The sequence below is a fragment of the Neovison vison genome, chromosome 8 (assembly GCF_020171115.1).
Source record: "Neovison vison isolate M4711 chromosome 8, ASM_NN_V1, whole genome shotgun sequence".
In the NCBI taxonomy this organism is placed as follows: Eukaryota; Metazoa; Chordata; class Mammalia; order Carnivora; family Mustelidae; genus Neogale; species Neogale vison.
Genome location: NC_058098.1, coordinates 114,509,792 through 114,532,297, shown reverse-complemented (window position 1 = coordinate 114,532,297; position 22,506 = coordinate 114,509,792). Strand labels below are relative to the sequence as shown.

Below are 22,506 nucleotides of genomic sequence, written 5' to 3'. Positions count from 1 at the left end.
TTGGCAAGAGTTCAGATGATGAGGTAAATGGCTCAATAAGGGACAGAAAATTAGACAAATCCTGCATTCACCCAGTCACATGATCTGGCTAATTTCCAAAATTTCTGGGTTGGGGCGTGAAGTGATTTTCTCTGCGGTATCACCCTGTAAAGGCAGAAATAACAACTCCTCATCTTGTTCTATAGGCAAAAGTATATAGCTCTATTCAGAATGCAGGATTTGGACCGCAGACGGGGAAATATGAGACATACGATGGCCAAGACACGGCGAGATGTGAGAGAGCACAGTGACGGGGCTCCTTCTTTAAACCTATTTTCCTCAAACACATCCTTTTGTTATTTGATGCCCAAAAATATAATGTGTATAATTCAGAGAATAATAAGTTTCAAATTAAAAAGATATGCTATGTACTTATGGACAAATTTACCTCTCTACTTTTTGAGTTTAACTGCCACTCCAAAAGAAAACTGAATGACGACTTAGTTATTTCCTATGCCAAGGTTAATGTAAGAGATGAAAGTAAAGCCAATCATTTCCAAGTCAGTATATCTTTCATTAATAAATAAATGTAATCTAGTACTATTTAAAGCTTAAACAAACAAACAAACATACAAAAAAAAAATTTAAACTGTTTCCCAAAATAAAATTTGAAAAATTTATGTGTGGTCGCCTTGACCAAAAATCTATACAAAAATAGGCATATTTGATCACTTTAACACTTGGTTATTTCAATATTCTGCTTAGTGTGAAATGAGCTTTTAATAAATAAACTTCAATACAACAGGAGCAATTCAGCGAGAATAATTTAAAGTGCTGGTCATGACACCACATCTTTACCTTCCTTCTTTGCTAGACACTGGGCCCAGCGGCAGGAAGTGGGGTGCACACATGGTCCCCGGCTGTCAGCTGTCTCAGTGTTCCCCACAGCCACTGACAGCACCTGGCCTGAGGTCTCGCCCCCTTCCAGGGCCTCCTATATCTCCAGTGGTGGGGAAGGGAAGGTAGAAGGTCAGGGGGACACGCAGCCTGGCAAATAGCCTGAGCTGTCTTGGGCCTGCACCTCCGTGTAACTTCTTCCTCAGCCCAATCCCACTCCCTCCTGTTACTCTTCAAGTGGCACGGAACCCTGGTCTCTGTGTCTCACTGTTTTGGATAAAACAACCTGTGACAATAACATAACATAAAGTAACTGATGTTACTCAGTGAAAAGAAGTAAAATGGTTAAAACAGTACGTGACAAACCGTAGAGCACATAGTAGGCCCTCAATAAATTTGAACTGTGAGCAGGAAGAAAAGCAAAAAGGACATGGTAACTGCAATGTATTTTACAGACAGAGGGAGGGGGCTGAAAAAGTTGAGGTAGAAAATAATTCCAAGACTAAAAATCTGGCCCTTGGAATGTAAGCTCCTAAAAGCTTACATATTAATTATCTTAGCATACCCAGGGCCCCGTACAATACCTGGTACATACTAAGAATTCAATTGCTAACTGGGAAGTTAGTAGTACTGACATTTATGGTAACTTGGTAACCCTCTTGTGGGTTTGCCAAACTATGCCGACACAGAGAAGTTCTGGAAGGGAACGTGGGATTTTTGTTTTCATGGATTTTTTGTTTGTTTTATATTTACATGGATTTTTTTGAACAAAAACTTCACTTAATCCAAATAAAGGTCTGCTTTTACATGGCAACTGAGACTTTTAAATGCAGAGGAGCTATTTCTTTTAAAAAATTTTCTTTAAAGTTCTTAAAGACTGTTTTTAAAGTGCTCACAATACCTCTCTTTGAAAAATAATCTTACTCTGCACATTTTCCCCTATGAGTTTAAATTTCAGCAGCCATACCAAAAAAAAAATGTTAAAAGTTTGACCATCTTTCATTTTACCTTCAGTTTCTTTGAAGGCAAATTAACTGATTTCTCTATCTTAGAACAACACTACAAATCACTCTTGGATCTGTGTTTCTATCCCTACTAAATCTGCTCCCAGTAAGCAGGCCTATGAAAGTAACCCCCAATTGAAGTCTCTGCTTCTATTCTCATTCTCAAATGCTACCATACCCTAAGACTCGCTTTGAAACTGACTTCTGTCATGTTACCCATAGTTCCTTTTACTCCAAGGGGAAAATCCACACTCTGGAGCCTTATACCGGAACTAGAACAGTTAGCCCTTCCCAGCATTTATGTCATGCTGCTCGCCGGCATGAACCAGACTGAAGGACTCTGTACTCCACACACTCCAAATACGCTCTCCCTAAGTCACCTCCTCCTCCTTCCTACCAGCCTTGTAGACAGTACCGAGCTATGCTTATGATTATTTGGTAAACCGGAACATACTTTACCCAGTATTTACATCTCATTATGTATTTCCTTCCGATGTTCCCAGTTAAAAATCTAACTCAAGCCTCATTAAAATAAGAAACACCTGGACCTAGGACATGCACTGACCTCCCCGACCCCCAACACTTTCATCATTTAGGTTCTGGGCAGGAGTTGCCTATAGACCTGGAAACCAAACAAGCATCAGTGATCTGTGTACCTCCAGGAACATCAATAAAGTGCTCTCAGCTTAGTCCATACAGGTTAAACTACTATAAAATGAAATTTTAAAAATATACTTATTAAGCAAGATACAATTTTCTTCTTGTTTATAAATCCAGTGGTAAGTGATCCAGAGCTGGTAAAAGAGCTCTGCATTCCTCAACACATGGCGTCTCTGATCTAAGATGGCAGACCACTTCTCCTGACTTTCTAGGCGACAGGAAGGAATAAAATACCAGGGGATTAGGGACACCTGGGTGGCTCAGTTGGTTAAGCAGCTGCCTTCAGCTCGGGTCATGATCCCAGCGTCCTGGGATCGAGTCCCACATCGGGCTCCTTGCTTGGCAGGGAGCCTGCTTCTTCCTCTGCCTCTACCTGCCACTCTGTCTGCCTGTGCTCACTCTCACTCCTCTCTCTCTGACAAATAAATAATTAAAAAAAAAAACAAAACAAAACAGGGGAGTATACACGCCCCCTTGTAAGGACATGATCCAGAAGTGGTATACATCACTTCTATCCACATCTGTTATTCAGAACTGAATCACATCCTGCAAAAGAGGATGGGAAGTCTTATGCCTGGATAAAACTCAGGTTCTAAAACCAAAAGAAGAATGGATAATTGGGTATAATTAGCATTCTCAGACACGGATTATCCACTTCTGCTTTTACTATAGCAACAAACAATATACTCTATCTGAAGCTTATCTTATTCACGTGAGCTGAAATTCCATCAAAATAAAAAATTAACAGTAACGTAATGACAGCATAAGATTATATCCCAATGAATAAAATAGAAACCCACAAGTCCACACTCTCATCAATAAATAAGTGAATAAATAAACAAATAAAAAGAAAATAAAGCTCTTACCTATAGCAGAATACCAACTAAGATATTATACAGTCATTATAAAATAAGAAAATTGTCACTTGGCAATCATCATGATAACTTCCCCTGTCAGGAAACCCCAAGAAATGCTAAAACAAGTGGCTGAAAATTGGATGATAATCTCAAAGTAACTCCCCCCAAATGCTTACTATTTACAAGGTAAAGAGTAAATAACATTACACTGGGGAGAAAATCCACAAACATGACCTTATTCAAGTGATCAAAGAGCGTCTCGGGGCAACTCATATCATCTGGTCCCCAAGAGGGACGGAGTGAGAAGAGTACACCACCACCTCTGGAAAGTTACCGTCAAAACTGTGTAACCTGAATCTAATCATGAGAAAACATCACAGTCTCCAAAATAACTGGCTGGTAACCTTCAAAATCATCAACCCCGCATAAGTCAAGCAAGGCCTGAGAAAATGTTCCAGACGAAGGAACTGAAAGGGTGAGGCAGCTCCATGCTGTCCTTGGATCCTTTTGCTACAAAGGACATTATTAGGACAACTGATAAAACTTAACTGGGGTCTCATCAGAAGGGTGGATGGGAGTTCTTCACATCACTCTTTTTTCTTTTTTTCTCTCTCTTTTTATAGAGGGAAAGAGGGGTGGGGAGAGGGACAAGAGGGACAGAGAGAATCTTAAGCAGGCTCCACACTCTGTGCAGAGCTTGACACTGGGCTTGATCCCGTGACCCTGTAATCATGACCTGAACCAAAATCAAGAATCAGATGTTTAACCAACTGACCTCCCCCCAGGGACCTCTCTTCACATCGTTCTTACGATTAAATTGTTCCAAAGCAAAAAATACCACTGTCATTGACTTCATGAAATCTTACATCTTTTGCAACATTTCAAATTTTTCTTGGCAATCAATCTGCATCACAGTTAGGTTATTAGACAATTTGTGAAAGAGACTAAATGCTATTTTGTCAACAGACGAGAAAAAACGTTAGTAATAAATGGAGATGATGCCTGAATGCAGATTAATTTTGATTATTTTTGCATTAGGGTGATTCTATTTCCTTTTACAATCTGTACCTGTGGAACCACATCTTATTAATTCTTATATTGTCTCTTTCAATACTCATCACAAACCTATGCTATAAGTACTGTTACTATCCTCTTTTGTAGATGATAAAAATGAAGCTTAGGGGTGTGATATGATAACAGTATTTGATCTCCATCCCTTGTTCCTGGTATAGAGCTTTTAAAATTCTCATAACTTCCTGAGTAGTAGGGGTTAAAGAAGCATCTTTAGTTTTTTGTAATAAGCCCTTTGCCCCATTCTTTAGTTCATGATACTGAGGTGACTCCTGGAAGATGGGTTCTAATTGAGATAGGAACCAACCAGGGTTTAGAGGACTGGAAGGTTCAGCCACACTTCCAACTCTGGAAAAGGGAGCAGGGCTGGGGATTGAGTTAATCATCAATGGCCAAAGACTTAATCAATCATGCCTACATAATGGAACCTCCGTAAAAACCAGAAAACAGGTTTACAGAGCTTCCAGGTTGGTGAGCCAACTGCATGCTGGGAAGGTGATGTACCCCAAACTCCACAAGAACAGAAGCTCCTGTCCTCAGGACACTTCCAGACCTCATTCTATGTACTGCCTCACCTGGCTGTTCATCTGTATCCTTTATAATAAACCAGTAATAGTAAAGTAAACCAGTAATAGTAAAGTTTCCCTGAATTCTGTGAGCCGTTTTAGCAAATTACCGGACTCCAGGTGGGGGTCAGTAGAACCCCTGATTTTTAGCCAGTAAGTCAGAAACAGACCTGAGGCTCGCATCTAAAGTAGAGTGCAGTCGTGCAGGGGTGGTTCAATATTTGCAAATCAATCAAAATTATATACTACATTAATGAAATAAAGGATAAGATCCTCTCAATAGATGCAGAAAAAGCATTTGACAAAATGCAGCATCCATTCTTGATAAAAACCTTCAACAAAGTAGGTATAGATGGAACATACCTCAACATCATAAATGCCATATATGAAAGACCCACACCCATAATATCACCTTCAATAGGGAAAAACTAAGAGCTTTCCCTCTACGGTCAGGAACAAGACAGGGATATCCACTTACCATTACTATCTAACGGAGTACTGTAAGTCTTACCTCGGCAATCGGACAACAAAAAGAAATAAAAGGCATCCAAATTGTAAGAAAGAAGTCAAACTTTTGACTACTGAAGACAACATGGTACTCTATAGAAAACTGTAAAGACTCTACCAAAAAATGGCTAGAACTAATACTTTAATTCAGCGAAGTTGCAGGATACAAAGTCAATATACAGTTGCATTTCTATACACCAATAATGAAGCAACCAAAAAAGAAATCAAGGACTCTATCCCATTTACAACTGCACCAAAACCCCTAAAATACCTAGGAATAAGCCTAACCAAACAGGCAAAAGATCCGTACTCTGAAAACCATAGAACACTTATGAAAGAAATTGAGGAGGACACAAAGAAATGGAAAAACATTCTGTGCTCATGGATTGGAAGAACAAATATTGTTAAAATGTTTGTACTACACAAAGCAATCTGCGTATTTAATGTAATCCCTATCAAAATAACAACAGCATTTTTCACAGAACCAGAACAAACAAACCTAAAATTTGTATGGAACCAAAAAAGACCCCAAATAGCCAAAGCAATCCTGAAAAAGAAAAGCAAAGCTGGAGACATCACAGTTCTAGACTTCAAGCTCTATTACAAAGCTGTAGTGATCAAAACAGTATGGTACTATTTCAAAAACAGATATATAGATCACTGGAACATAATAGAAAACCCAGAAATGGAGCCACAACTATATGTTTCATAAAGCAGGAAAGAATATCCAATGGAAGAAAGACAGTCTCTTCAACAAACGGTGTTGGGAAAACTGGACAGCAACATGCAGAAGAATGAAACTGGACCACATTCTTACATTGTGGACAAAAGTAAATTCAAAATGGATGAAAGACCTAAATGTAAGACCTGAAACCATAAAAATCCTAGAAGAGAGCTCAAGCAGTAATTTCTCTGGCATCAGCCATAACAACATTTTTCTAGATATGTCTTCTGAGGAAAGGGAAACAAAAGCAAAAATGAACTATTGGAAATTCACCAAGATAAACTTTCTGCACAGTAAAGGAAACGATCAACAAAATTAAAAGACAACTGACAAAATGGGAGAAGGGTTAGTAATGATAAAGGGTTAGTATCTAAAATCTATAAAGAACTTATCAAACTCCACACTGAAAAAAACAAATAATCTAGTTAAGAAATGGGCAGAAGACATGAACAGGTACTTTTCCAAAGAAGACATCCAGATGGCTAACAGACATATAAAAAGAGGCTCAACATTAGTAATCATCAGGGAAATACAAATCAAAAGCATAACACCTATCAGAATGGCTAAAATTAACAACATAGGAAACAACAGCTGTTGGCAAAGATGTGGGGAAAGGGAAACCCTCTTGCACTACTGATGGGAATTCAAACTCATTTAGTCCCTCTGGAAAACTGTATGGAGATGGCTCAAAAAGTTAGAAACAGAACTACCCTATGATTCAGCAATTGCACTAATAGTGTCCTTTATCCAACTGCACTACTAGTATCCTGTACCCAAAGGATACAAAAATACAGATTTGAAGGGGTAAGTGCACCCTGATGTTTACAGCAACATTATCAATAACAGACAAATTTATAGATAAATTATAAAAAACAGCCCAAATGTCCACTGACTGATGAATGGATAAAGAAGATGTGGCATATATATGGAATATATACCAAGAGTTGGAAGAATAGCAAAAACTGTCCCATTAATTCTCACCTGTGTCTGCCTCATTGCCCGTTCCACTCGGCGTGTGCTTCCTCGCTCAAGTTTTGTCCGGAGGATCAAGGCTGATGTCTGAATGGCCCAAAACTTTGGTTGTGAAAGCAAAAACTGATGGAAGAGAATTAAAAAAACACACAAAAAGAAGAAGGGGTAAGTGCAGTGATCCCACTCTGATTAGTACAAAATTAATTCTTTCAAAAGTATCAGAATACAGCTGAATGCAGCTCTGAAAATCTTCTCAGTGAAAAATAATAAAACATGTGCTGTCAAATATTTTTGTGAATAATTTGTTCACTTAACCTAGTAGATCCAATCTATTGAATAAATCCCTTAAAGGAATAAATCAAAATCTTTCCAGATAATCAAAACAGTAGGAAGACTATATCACACTAGAAATTCATAAATCTTTTTATCTCATAGGTTATAAAAAATGTGAGAAAATAAACTACCTCAAAATATCTTTCCCAAATTTGAAATAAATATTTAAACAACCAAAATCATACATAAAAACAAATCATTAGAAATCTGACAACTTTTCACTTAAAATACATCCTAATTCATAAATACAAATCAAACTTCAAGTACATAGAATGCCCAAGAGTTAAGTATTTGTTCACTTAAAGGCAAAATACTTTTCTTTTCTTCAATACATATTACAGAAATCCATTCTAAAATGTATGAGAATGCTTTCTGGCCTTGGTTAGGGCAGTGAGTCTCAGATTCAGCTAAAATGCTTTCCCAGAGGGGATATCTTAATAAAAACTGGCCTAAAACAAAATATTGAATATGCAAGGACTAAGTCCTAACCCCAGAAATCTGTGATTGCCATGAGTTCAGAGAATGTAGTAGATACCATTGAGTATGACTGCACATGGAGTGGGGAAAAGTAAAAGTTCTGGGTGAGTGAAAATGGGCAAAAGTATGATGACACAGTAGGGGCCGCATGGTGTATGAACACAGTTTTCGATCTCTGCTAATAATCTGGAATCCACACTATTTCCTGGAGATCATTCACACCTGTAACATTCAGTCAAGACTGCTGCGAAACAAGGGAAAATGCCTGTTTGTTAGAAAGCTGACTATAGCCTTGATCTGCTGCTTGTTTCTAAAAGTCAATGCGGAAACACTCTAGTTAATTAAGAGTCCAATTAATGACTCAAAACCTAGCTGCACATTAGAAGCACTTGAGAAGCTTTTAGTATTTTTTTTTTAAGTAAATCAGGCCTCTGAGAGTAGCATCTGGCAACTGTGTTTTTTAAAACACTCCCCAAGTAATTCAAAACCACAGCCAAGTTTAAGAACTATGAAGCTAAATCAAGAAAATAACCATCAAAAACCACAAAAACTCAATGTTAGCAGTAGTTTTTGAGTGTTTGGCAGTATCGTAGCCAATGAGGTTTATCCGAGGCGCGATTATTGCTAATTGATTATTGCTAATTGAGTGTTTGTGACTCTAGGGATGACAGACTACTTCACTGAGTGACTGTCACTAGGATTTTCCAAAGACTGAATCATTCTAAACCCTTGTTTTATTACCAAAAAGTAATTTTTTTTTTTTTTTTAAATAGACTCCACACCCAGCATGGAGCTCAATTCAGGGCTTGCATTCATGACTGTGAGATCAAGACCTGAGCCGAGATCGAGTCAGATGCTTAACAGACTGAGCACCCAGGCTCTCCTACCAAAAAAATACATTCTTTATCAGAATTACAGAACAGAATGGGAACTGTATTATTATAACAAGTAATTTTTATTAGAACGGTGCATTTATTTTAGGGTAGTCTTCTTAATATTTCTTATCAACTTTGTGCCTTACATTGAAGGAAAATTTAAAACTGAGGCCTTGAATATTTTTTTTAAACTACTGTGTCAAATATTAAAGTATAATTTGAGGGAGATATAAAGTCACAAGAAACACTGATCTAATTATTTTAGGAAATTGTGAAACACATTACAATGAAGGAAATTCAAACTGAATTCATGTAGAAATACAAGTTACAGAGTCCTACGTACTTGCAGAAATGGATCTTGGAGTGAAAATCCTAGGTACTTATTCGAGGAGCATGTGTACGTGTTTGTTGTCAAAGTTTCTGAACACCATTCACAAAACTTTATCAGCAAAAGTTAAATGACTCTACATTACATTTATTAAAAAATGTAAAATAAATTTAAAAATGTAAAGATAGAATTTATTTTTAAAAAAAGATAACAATTTATTTATGTGTTGTATGTAATCCCCAGTTCCACTTTTTTTTTTTCAAAAAGAATAAAACAACCTCTTTATTTCTGCTGTTCCAGTCTCTTAGATACAAAAGCACACACAATCCTTAATGATTGGCTATTTTTTTCATAAATATTTTTTCATAATTTTTCATAAATTTTTTTTCATAAACAGCCAATCATTAAGGATTTTGAGTTCTTTTGTATCTCGGACAGTGTGGAACAGCAGAAATAAAGAGGTTGTTTTATTAAGTTCAACTTTTTACTATAGAGTGGATAAGTGGTAAATTTTTCCTTTCTTAGAATTCAATTCTACAATATTACCTCTTGAATAAAATTTGCATCAATGTTAACGGGAAAAAAAAAGAACTACAAGGCTAAGATAACACAAGTATTTGTTTTTGGTCAAATTCGTTTATCACTCCAGATTCTTATTAAGTGTTAACAGGAGGGGGATGCTTGGGTGACTCAGCCAGTTAGGCGGTTAGGCGTCTGGCTCTTGGTTTCAGCTCAGGTCATCATCTTGCGGTCCTGGGATCAAGCCCAGGGGTTGGGGTCGAGGTCTGTGCTTGGTTGTCAGTTTCTTCCTTTGCCCTTCCCCCAGCTTATGTTCATACTCTTTCTCTCTCTCAAATAAAAAATAAAAAATAAAATCTTAAAAAAAGAATTAGCAGGAGGTCCTTCAATGGAGTATAAATTCTATCTCAGGCCCTTATTTTACCACCGTGAGTTACCTGCATGGCCCCTATAGACATCTGAATGTTCAACTCTGGATCAAAGCCAACGCCTTTACAATAAAAGGGAAAATGAAGCACCAACAGGTTAAGCCACTTGCTCTGTGTCACACCTTCATTAGGAGCAAAAGCTGATTCTAATACCTGGGTCTGTTGACCTCCAGCACAACATCTTTATAGCATTTTTTCAACACTTTCCCCAGATATGATAACCTCCTAGAAGTGAAGATACCACCCAGGAAATTCTGGTAGAGCAATGTAACCATCACACTCAGGAAAGAACACTGGGAAACTGCTATTCTAAGGGGAGCAGGAGTAAGGAAAGAATGCACAAATAAGGGAAGAGAAGCATCAGTAGATGGGGTCTTCCCGAAGTGTATTCGTTCATTAATTCACTTGAGCAGCTACACTGTACAAGGTCATGTACACAAGGCCCCAGGGACAAACTAGTAAGCAAGACAGACAAGGTCCCCACCATCACAGAATTTACATTCTAATGCAAAGTCAATTAGGCATTCTTATCCTTCTATAACTGTGTAAATTAAAATATTTTATCTCCTTGAAATATACTTTACTAGATTAACCTATAACCATATCTTATTAGCCTCCATTAACTAAAATCTACAAGGAAAATGGCTTTATCAACACAAGTAGGTACATGTGGCACTATAAAAAGATACGTGATAAAAAATACATTAAAGAACTTCTTAGGGGCACCTGGGTGGCTCACTGGGTTAAGCCTCTGCCTTTGGCTCAGGTCATGACCCCAGGGTCCTGGGATCGAGCCCCGCATCCAGCTCTCTGCTCAGCGAGGAGCCTGCTTCCTCCTCTCTCTCTGTCTCTCTGGCTACTTGTGATCTCTGTCTGTCAAATAAATAAAATCTTTAAAAAAAAAAAAAAAGAACTTCTTAAAATGCGTAACATTGTTTGAGCTCAAGAATTTTCAAAGGAAATAACTTTTCATAAAGTAAATCTGCAAAGCGACTCTACCACCCACAATGGGTCGCATCACTGCCTTCTATTTCTCTTCACCTGATTAAAGGGACTATCTCTGTAACCTCATGACAGGACAGAAGAACGTGGAGGGAAGGGCTCTGAAGCACCGTGGGAACATTCTCAAAGCCAGCCAGAGCTTGTGCAGAATCCCAGCTCCACCACGTGAGATGACTCACTGGGTGACCTCGGGAAGTTACTTGACCTCCAAGGGTCTCACTTTCCTCCTCCCTGAAATCCTTGTGAGGAGGATTAAATATGAATTAGGTAAAACTTAACAAGCCTCTTAGAGTACCCACTGAAGTAGCCCCCTCCGGATTTCCCCTCCTGTAAGGCTTTATCTCGCCCCTAACAGAAAACCACCCTGAGTAAGCACAGGTTGCTGGCACAAACCCCTGACAGGGTTCGGGACACACTATCCCCAAAAAGTGGCAGCTGGCTTATTGAGCGTTTTAAGTCAAAGAAGTCTGAGGAAACAGCAGAAGCAGGAAGATCCCTCCAGCCTTCCCCCTGCCCCTCTGCCCTGAAGCAGGTCATAAAACTCTGGTGTGAGAGGGTCCTTCCTACACCCTCTACCCGGAGGAAGGGAGCACCCTTTACACCTACACCTCACGCTCTCTGACCTATCACATTCCTCCATGACACCCACTCGTCATCAAACCCAGCATAAAAAAACTCAGGTTTAATTGCTTCTTCTGGTCTTTGTTTTCTTATGAAGCCTTCCATGTCACCAAAATAAAATAAAATAAAATAAAATAAAATCTGTATTAAATAAATCTGTGTGCATTTCTCATGTTAATCTGTCAGATTAATTTGCAGACCCAGCCCTAAGAAGGTCGAAGAAAACTTGCCCTCCCCTTACAGCTCCCAGCCACAGTGATGACGGGCTTGTCAGAGTTAAAGCACAGCTTTAAGCTTTGCACACCAAATACGGGAGATACTTTCCTCAGAAAAACAACAAAATCAGACTGTTTTCTTCCCTGGCATGAGAACAAGAGTTTGCCTGAGATTTTAATGCGAAGGTCAAGCAAAACATTCTCACTGAACACTGAGAGCAAAATGCAATCTGACAAACAGACATTTGAAAAGCTTTGCAGAAGGAACTGGCCGGATAATGGCATCACCTAAGAATGCATTTATCCTTCTATCTGTTTGGCCAGGAGTCTTGGAAAAGTCTTTCCATAAGGAGGTAAATTCAGATAGGCTGGATTTAATATATTTTTAGAACACTGCAGCCCAGAAGGTAAGCCAATCGTAATTAGGCAAGAAAAAGAAAATTCAATGGGGGATACCTGCTAAAATGCTCTACCAACTTACAGAGAAACAGCTATTTTTTAGAAATATCCAATCTAGTAGTTCAGCAAGCAAACCCAACGGAGGGAGCACCAACCCACCTTCCTAGGCAGCAGGCTGGCCAGTGAGGACTCAAGCGTGTCTGTCCAGACAACGGGCAGAATTGACCCAGTCTCCATTGCATCCTGGGCCAGAGTTACTCTTAATCCCACTCAATTTAGGAGCTGAGAATGACCACCCCACAGCCTCCTGCTGACTCTGCCTCACCCTCCGGGTGTCCGCTCAGATGGCACCTCCTCGGAGAGTCTTTCTCACCACTTTCCCTAAGTATCTCCATCTCTGCCCCCTGATTCTCTAACCCCGCATACAGGTTGGTGCCTTCAGTTCCCTCGTGCCTTTCCATCCCCTAGCGCCTTCCCTACAGCCTGGCACACGCGAGCGCTCGGAGACAAAGAGCACTCAGAGAGAGAGAAAGGGACACAGAAGGGATTTTATACTTGTTGTGATGTACATGGGGCAAAATGGTATATCCAAAGATGATGCTTCTGAAAAGGAAATGTAAATCGACAGTGACTGGCCCTTATGCAAATCACTTGTCACGTTCTGTTTTTTTTAAGTGTTTTTTTTTTTTCTGACATTCCCCGAATAGATTTGGGAACATAATCTCCTCCAAGGACAAAACAGAGTAAATAATAATGGGGTGTCATGAAATTAATATTTTATTACTATAATCCAGGTACACTATGGCTTATATAGGCTTTTGTGAAGCAGCTCAGAAACTTAAAGTATTTTTTCTTTATGACAATATGCTCCAAATCCCAAATAAAATAAGCTGATGGGCTTTCTGAAAATAAGTCATTGCTAAATTGTGGCATACAACGTATTTGTATTTTTAAAGAAGGGGCATGGTAAAGTCGAAAAATGCACTGAAAAAAGAACCGGACTCTAAACCAGACTCTCCACCAATTAGCTGCATAGGTCTTGGGAAAGGCACTGACCACATTATCCCTCCTCTTCCTCATTTACACACTGATGGGATTCGAGCTGATGATCTCTAAGACTGCTGTCAGTTAGAAAGTTTAATAAAATTCCATTTGTTTCATAGCAAAGAATAAGGTTCCAAACAATTCATTATGATCCTTCACAAATCCACAAATTAAGGGGAATTCTTTCCTAAACCAGCTTCCATTCCCCTACCTTCCCAGCCATTCTCTATATGCCCTTAAATAAGTGGATTAACTTCTCTAGCACTAACATATGTCTTATCTATAAAGAGAAGAAAAAAAAAACAACTGAACCAAATGGTGACTGAAGCTTATTCCACCAACAAAACTCTATCATGATGAAGGGAAAATAATGACATGAATTCCCAAGTTCATCTTCGTTGAATTTTGGTTATTTTAGATCTTTAATTAATATTAATTGGATTCTAATTATTATAGAATTCATATTCACCAGAATGCCCCGCCAAGGTTATTAAAACCCAATAGAAGTTCTTTACCGTCCAACATAAGAAATACTTGAGAACACTTAACTTCCTCAGACCCCCAAAATAAGTAAAATAAATGAAGATGTTCGCAAATGCCAAATGTGACTCACCAGATCGGGAACAGTGAGGGGTCTTCTATAGACAAGGCTGAATAAGCTTAATAATGGGAAGCAGTGAGTGACCAAATATATAGTACCTAAATATAAGCTGATTAAATTTTTCACTAGCCTAGAAGTCTAGCTACCAGTTATTTACATAAGCAAAAACTAAATGCATCAAAAAAAAAAAAAAAACCTAAATGCATCAGAGATTAACAGGTTGTGAAATTCCACTGACTGTTCCATGTTCATGGCAGGTATCAGCTAAAAGGCAGAAACAACTCAGATATTCACCGACGGAAAAAGGATAAACCAAATGTGAGGTGTGTGTGCGTATGTATATGATTCAGCCTTAAATAGGAAGGAGGTTTGGATACACACTACAACATGGATGAATCTTGAAGACCTGATGCTAACTGAAATAAGCCTGATACAAATCATAAGTATTTTATGACTGCATGCAGTACCTAGAATACTGAAATGCATAGAAAGAGAAAACAGAACAGTAGTTGTCATTCTGGGGAGAGAAGAGTATAGGGAGCCAGTGTTTAATGGGTACAGAGCTTCAGTATGGGGTGACTAAAAAGCTCTGGAGATGGGACACCTGGGTGGCTCAGTTGGTTAAGTGGCTGCCTTTGGCTCAGGTTATGATCTCAGGATCCCGGGATTGAGCCCCATGTCGGGCTCCCTGGTCAGCAAGGAGTCTGCTTCTCCCTCTCCCTCTGCCTGCTGTTCCCATATCCATGAACATGGAATAGCTTTCCATTTCTTTCTGTCCTCTTCAATTTCCTTCAACAATGTTTTAGAGTTGTCAGAGTACAGGTCTTTCACCTCTTTAGTTAGTTATTTATTTAGTTTAGTTATTCCTGGGTACCTGATAGGTTTTGATGCAACTGTAAATAGAACGGTTTTCTAAATTTCTCTTTCTGCTGCTTCATTATTGGTATATAGAAATGCCATGGACTTTCATAGACTGAAAGTCTACATTACTGCTACATTACTGAGTTTATCAATTTCAACAGTTTTTCTGGTGGAGTCTTTCAGGTTTTCTATATGTAGTATCATATCATCTGCAAACAGTGAAAGTTTGACTTCTACCTTACAGACCTGGATATTTTGACATCAGCAGCTCATAAGCAGGGTTTTATTCAACTTCTAGGGGAGCAAGGTGCCACTTTTCTGAAGGCACAGAATACACCGACTGCCTTAAAAGGGAAATCACTCAAAACACAAATTAACCAGTTACCACGCCACCTAAGCTTTCTGGCAGTGCTCAACCCTCCAATGCACACCTTAGCCACTCACCCTTAAAAGGGCATGAGAGACTCTGGACTCTGAGGAACAAACTGAGAGTGTTGGAGGGGATGAGGTTGGGGGATGGGTGAGCCTGGTGGTGGGTATTAAGGAGGGCACAGACTGCATGGAGCACTGGGTATGGTGCATAAACAATTCTGGAACACACACACAAAAAATTAAATTAAAAATTTTTTAAAAGGCACTGATACAGTTATCTTAAAGGCTAAAAGGTCTAATCCTGGTTAGCTCTGCGTACTGGCAAATAGCAGGTGGGCACAGCAATAAGATTTCCCTTGTACAAATACTCAATTTATTAGAATTCTTCCCAAATAACACAAACCCAATAATGTTCCACTATGTTTAAACCACATCCTTGTAGACTTCAGGGAATCTGGTAGCTCCATCCTCATACTTGGTGAAATACTGAGACAGCATTAACTTGCAAACAACTGACTGCACAGTACGGCACACTGTTCTCTCTGTGCTCCCAAAGAACACCTTACAACCGAAAACATTACATTTATTTGTCTCTGTTAAGATAAACAAAAACATACAAAATCATCTAAATATATAGGAAAAATGTGTTGTGAGGGGCACCTAAGTGATTCAGTTGGTTAAGCGTCTGCCTTTAGCTCAGGTCACGATCTCAGGGTCCTGGGATCGAGTCCCACATTGGGATCCCTGCTCATTGGGGATCCTGCTTCCCCCCCTCCCTCTGCCCTTCCTCCCACTCATGCTCGCTTGCTCATTCACACTCTCTCTCTCAAATAAATAAATGAAATCTTTTTTTTAAAGTGTGCTGTGAGAACAAAAAAAATAAATAAATAAAAATAAAAACAAAAATGTGTTGTCAGAACAAGCTGTGATTGATGCTTCTAAGTGTTTTGTAAGAAAGTGTCACTTTTTCATACAGTCATGAGTGGGTCATTCTGCAACTTGATGCTTTCTAGCATTGGTAGGCTTAAAGAAATCAGAGTATTCCCAAGCAAAGCCCTAATATAAATAGTAAGTCTGGAAGTTCATAATTTTCCTTCATGTAGACTACATGGAAGAAAGATTGAAACACTTTAAATAAACTTAATACATCCTTACAAGAAACTGGAATGAAATTATTAAGAGAAAGAAATATTTTATATAAGAAATTCTAGTTTGGATAAAATGTGCTGAGAAAAACAATTCATTTTCTTAAATATACTGTTCTTTCAGGATATCAGAAATGACCATTACTATTCATCTGACCGTGAATGTAAATGCCTTGTGTGGCTCTTGCCATGTATTTTTCAGTTTGATGTAGTAAAGAAATGTCTACTAGATCCAATTTTTTAAACATTTTTATATATTATATGATATATATAAATGCACAATGACTTTTCACAGACTGAACAGACATATATAACCAGCACTCAGATCAAGTAACATTACCAGCATCCTACTGTCCCCTTGTTCTCTCTGGTCACTTCCTGCCCCTCTATAAGGGTAACCACTCTCCTGACTTGTACACAGATCAGGTGCATGCTTTCCTACTTTATACAAATATAATCACAGAGTACCCTTTTGTATCTGCTTTCTTCTGCTCAACAGTATGTGTGAAAGATCCAGCCACATAGTTGCACAGAGTTGTAGAATATTCTTCTGTTGCTGTATAATATCCCACTATATAAATATAGTTGCTAAATAAATAACATGTTGCTAATGGGTATTTATGCAGTTTCTAACTCGGGACAAGACAAATGTGTTATGAACATTCTAGATGTGATACCAGAATGTGTGGTTACTCACACTTTAAGACATGTTCTTTTTTTTTTTTTTTTTTTTTTAAGATTCTACTTATTTGACACAGAGAGAGAGATCACAAGTAGGCAGAGAGGCAGGCAGATGGGGGTAAGGGGAGCAACCTCCCCACTGACCAGAGAGCCCGCTGTGGGGCTTGATTCTAGGACCCTGAGATCATGACCTGAGCCTAAGGCAGTGGCCTAACTCACTGAGCCACCCACGCACCCCCTAAGACATGTCCTTTAGGTGAACATGCGCAAGTATTTTGTTGGGTATATATTTAGGAGTGAAACTGTGAGGTCACAGAGTATGAATATATTTAGCTTCCATAGTTCCTCCCAATCTTCTGAAAAGTTATTCCACTCAACACTCTTACTAGAAATATAAGAGAACTCTTGTTGCTTCACATCCTTACGACACTCAATACTGTTTTGCATTTCAGCCATTCTTGTGGGTATGGAGTAGTATTGCATTATGGTTTTAGTGTGCATTTCTCTAATGACTAATAAAGTTGAGCACCTTTTAATATGTTAATGGCCATTTTAATACCACTTTATTAAGTCCCTATTGAAATCATTTGCTTATTCTTTCTACTGGATTGTCAGAATTTTTCTTAATAATTTGTTAAGTTTATATTTTCTGAACAGAAGTACTTTTGTGGGAGGAGGGTAATACATTATTTATACTCTTGACAAACATTCATGTAACACATACAACCTGCTGGCAAGGCAGTGGTCTAAGTGCTTTACCAATAATAATGACATCTTTTGATAAAGAGAAGTGCTTAATGTTAGTGTAGTCCAACTTACTTATATTTTTGACTTATGGTTAGAGCTGTATTATACCATTTGTCCTAAGATCTCAAAGACATTCTTCCATATTTTTTCCTCTAAAAGCTTTGCAGTTTTGCTTTTCACTTTCATATATCCAGTCTGGAATTGATTTTTGTATATACAACATGATATAAGGGTTAAGATAGCTTTTTCTATATGGACATAAACCATCAAGTATCATTTATTGAAAAGCCAACTCTTTTCCATTGTACCGCAATGCCAGCTTTGTCATCAATCAGATGAACCCTATAGGTATGGATCTGTTTCTGGACTCTCTACTTGTTCTACTGCTTGGTTCATACTTTCTTATGTCAAAATGTCTTAATTTGGTGCTTCTCAAACTTTCAAGCGCCTAAGAATAACATAGAGAAATTACTAAAATACAGGCTCTTTGGCCTCAACCCCAGAGATTCTGATTCAATAAGGGGTTGAGATGGAGCCAGATAACTTGATTTCTAACAAGCTCCCAGGTGATGCTGATGCTGCCAGTCCAAGGACCACAAGACGACAAGCGATAATGTAGTTAAATAATACAGTTTTGTAACAGGGCTTGCTGTCTGGCGATGAATATATCCCTTAGTACTTCATGACTGTCTTAGCTATTCTTAGCCCTTTACATTTCCATATGAATTTTAAAGTTAGCTTGAGTTCCACAAAACCAAAAAACAACAGCGACACAACTCCGAAACAAAAAATTAAACTCCGGGGTTCTGATAGGGATTGCACTGATTATATAGGTTAATTTGAGAAGACTTGAAATTTTAAAATATTGATTCTTCCATGAACATAGCAGATGCTCCCATTTATGTAAGTCTTTATTGCTTTCTCTCATTATGTTTTGTAGATTCTAATATTGAGGTCTTGTAAATCTTTTTTTTTTTTTTGAGGTCTTGTAAATCTTAAGACAGATTTATTTCTTGGAATTTCATATCTTTTTTTTTAAAGACTTTATTTATTTATTTGACAGATCACAAGTAGGCAGAGAGGCAGGCAGAGAGAGAGAGGAGGAAGCAGGTTCCCTGCTGAGCAGAGAGCCCGATGTGGGGCTCGATTCCAAGACCCTGGGATCATGACCTGAGCTGACCTGACCCACTGAGCCACCCAGGTGTCCCTGGAATTTCTTATCTTTGACCTTTATTGTACATGCTATCTTTACTTTCCCTTTGTAATATTTTTTTAAATTGTGGTAAAATACATATAACATAAAAATTACCATCTTAACCTTTTCTTTTTTTAAGTAGGCTCCATGCCCAGCACAGAGCCCAATGCAGGGCTTGAACTCCGGACCCTGAGATCAAGAACTGAGCAGGAATCAAGAGTCAGATGTTTAATGGCCTGAGCCAACCAGGTGCCTCCCCATCTTTTTTTTTTTCTTTTTTTAAGATTTATTCATTTATTTGAGAGAGAGAGAGAGAGAGAGAAAGAAAGAAAGAAAGAGAGAAAGAGAGAAAGAGAGCCCACAAGTGGGGCAGGGACAAAGGGAGAGGGAAAATCCTCAAACAGACTCCCCACCAAGTGCAGAGCCCGACTTGGGGCTCAATCCCAGGACCCTGAGATCATGACCTGAGCAGAAATCCAGAGTCAGACACTTAACCAACAGAGCCACCCAGGAGCCCCAAGGCAGCCCACTACCCTAACCATTTTTTCAAGTGTACAGTTCAGATAGGTACATCTACATGGTTGTTCAACTAATCTCCAGGACTCTTTCCATCTTGCACCTGAAACCCTGTATCCATTAGACATCAACTGCCCAGTACTCTCCGCCTCTGGTGGCCACCATGCCACTTCTGTTTCTATGTATTTGACTATTTTAAGAACGTCAGGTAAGTGGAATCATATAGCTGTATATACTCTCTTTTCTGAAGTCCATTTATTTTTACTCACAGTCTGCTAAGTCAAGTAATTTGATGAAATAGTGCCTCACACAGAAGTAAGACTGCTGGCTAAAAATCCAGTTTAAAAAAAAAAGAAGAAGCTTAAGAAGTCTGGTGTATACAACTTGTAGCACTTTGAGAATTAGGACAGTGCTAAAGAATGCTGTGTCATGGGGCACCTGGGTGGCTCAAACAGCTGCCTTTGGCTCAGGTCATGTGCCCCAGGTCCAGTGCTTCTCCCTCTCTTTCTGCCTGTCGCTCCCCATGCTTGTACTCTCTCTCCCACTCCCTTTCTCTTCATCAAATAAATAAATAAAATCTTAAAAAAAAAAAAAAAAAAAAAGAAAAAGAATGCTGTGTTATTTGCAACCATATGCTGGTATATGAGATGGAATTCTCACCACTTTCACACTTCAGGGCAAAGGTTAGAAACCATCTAAATGTAAGTGACAACATTTGTGCAACTGTCTTTAAAAAAAATTCTCTCATTTTTCAACTCTTATTGACCAGAATTTATGAAAGGCGAGTCACTGATCCCAGTAAGCTTTTATAAGTGTACAATATCCATATACTTTATAATATTACTTATTAATGTTACTTATTAATCATAAATTTATATATCATATCATAAATTTATAATTTCATTTATATTTATCTCATAATATTTATAAAATATCACATTTATATCAATTTATCATATACCCTCTAAATTTATACCATAAATTAATAATTTATATCATAAATTTATAATATATGCTCCAAATATTATTACTATGAAAGTTGAAATAAACTCTAGTAATATCTCTCTTCCTTACAGTTACCATGTTTTATAAGTTAAAGAATCAATCCACTTCAGCAAGTGCTGACAAACAGGTATTTTGAGAGTAAAAGGAAGACTGCTCGGCACGCCTCACTGTGTTTATCACCACCTGGGCTGGGGCTCAGACTCAAACCAGAAAAAGAACTGTAATAATCTAACATCTGAGAAAACTCAGTTAACTGAAATGAAATATCCAATGAATACCCCTGTAGCTCACACTAAAAAGTAAATTTCAATATCATGACACGCTCTATATACAGGCATTATTTTATGCAGCTAACAATTCCAATACATGAAACATTGCCATCATTCCCAGAAGAGCAGCAAAGAAATTTCTGTAACACCCTCAAAGAAAATCTGGAGTGTTGTTTCTATTAAAAACAAATTTCCTTTTCACTCTTATCACTGCACATTTCCAATAATCTTCTTCCAGAGGTCACTGGGATCCTTTATACGACAGCCAGCCCGTCTGCTCCTTTAAACGTGAAGGAAGGGGCTTTCAGATAGCTGCTTTTCCGCACATAAATCAAAGCCAACTCAGACCTCTCTTGGAGAGTCCATAATGCTTTGGCTACACTCAAGGCAAATCAGATGACGCCTACCCAGGTCAGGCTGACCTTACAATACAAGGAACAAAGAAATACTATAAAAAGCAGAACTACTCCCTTTTCTTAATGAACTATTTTAAAAAGCATCCACTGTCAAAATCTGTATCAAATTACAATAAGTTTAAAATTCCCAGTTTAGGCTATAAATTATCCCCAGTAGAACTGCAGTCCAAATTCTCAGGCCTTGCTCCGTAGACCATTTAAAATCTGTCCGGAATCTGTTTTCCCATAAGTCTCACTATTGCCCTAACCAAATCTTCCAGCCCAGCTGACTGAACCCAGTACAATCACACTTCCCCATCTCCTTGCCTTTGCTCTTGCTATCACTCCATCTAAACCCCATCTGTCTTTCAAGGCCTGAATGAAATTCTCTCTTAGTGAACAAAGCCTTCTTTGCTCTGTCCTCAACATTTTATTCTTTCCTGAGCAGTTAGGGGATTCATTTACCTGCAAGATCCATTTGTAGCTTAAACTGCCTGGTATTGCTAATTACATTTCCCTAACTTTATCTGATGTGAGCTAAATTAAAAATTCCATGAAGGCAAGTCCTGTGTTTTATACCTTTATTTCTTCTACACTATCTAGGAGCACACTTGGCAAATCCTGAGATCCAAATCTCCTGTCATTACAATATTTTCAGAGCTCTGTTCTTGGCTCTGCAAATTTTCGTATAGAAAGCAGACACCAGAGAGAGACCAAGCTGTTGGTCATTTGTCTGCCTCAAAAAAAAAAAAAAAAAAAAAAAAAGGCCTCTACATTCTGCCAGTTCATCAGCACCGCCAGATTCGCCTTTCACACCGTCATGAGAAACAGACCTACTTAACACTTATAAACTATTTTTTTTCATATAAACTATTTTAAAGCTGAATTTTTCATCTTGAACACCACGTTAGTTCACAATGTCAAAACACCTGCAAGAGCTTTCTTCAGCTTCAGTGATGGCCAAAAGCAGAAGCACAAAGCCACAGGTTGGAACAAGACTCCTTAAGATCGAGTGTATTACCAACTTGGCTTTAGGTTGCTTAGCTCTATATATTTCTGTATTGGGGGCTTTCCTTAAGGCTTTTTCCTCTACTTCTTTTTTTTTTTTTTTCCTTATTTATTTATTTGAGAGAGAGAGAGCATGAGAGAGCATGAGCAGGGGACAGAAGGAGAATCAGGCTCCCTGCTGAGCAGGGATTCTGATGTGGGGCCTGATTCCTGAAACCTGAGATTATGACCTG

The 22,506-nt window shown here is 38.5% G+C and overlaps 1 protein-coding gene and 1 pseudogene across 1 annotated transcript in view; one reads left to right on the top strand and one right to left on the bottom strand.

Moving 5' to 3' along the window:
- The window catches only part of TTC27 (tetratricopeptide repeat domain 27), a 171,123-nt gene that overhangs the window by 100,407 nt on the left and 48,210 nt on the right, over positions 1-22,506 (bottom strand). Inside the window, exon 10 of the mRNA XM_044261742.1 lies at positions 7,247-7,360. Coding sequence (XP_044117677.1) covers positions 7,247-7,360 — 114 coding nt within the window. The remainder of the gene's footprint in view (positions 1-7,246; positions 7,361-22,506) is intronic.
- On the top strand, positions 8,614-8,746 carry LOC122916609 (annotated as a pseudogene).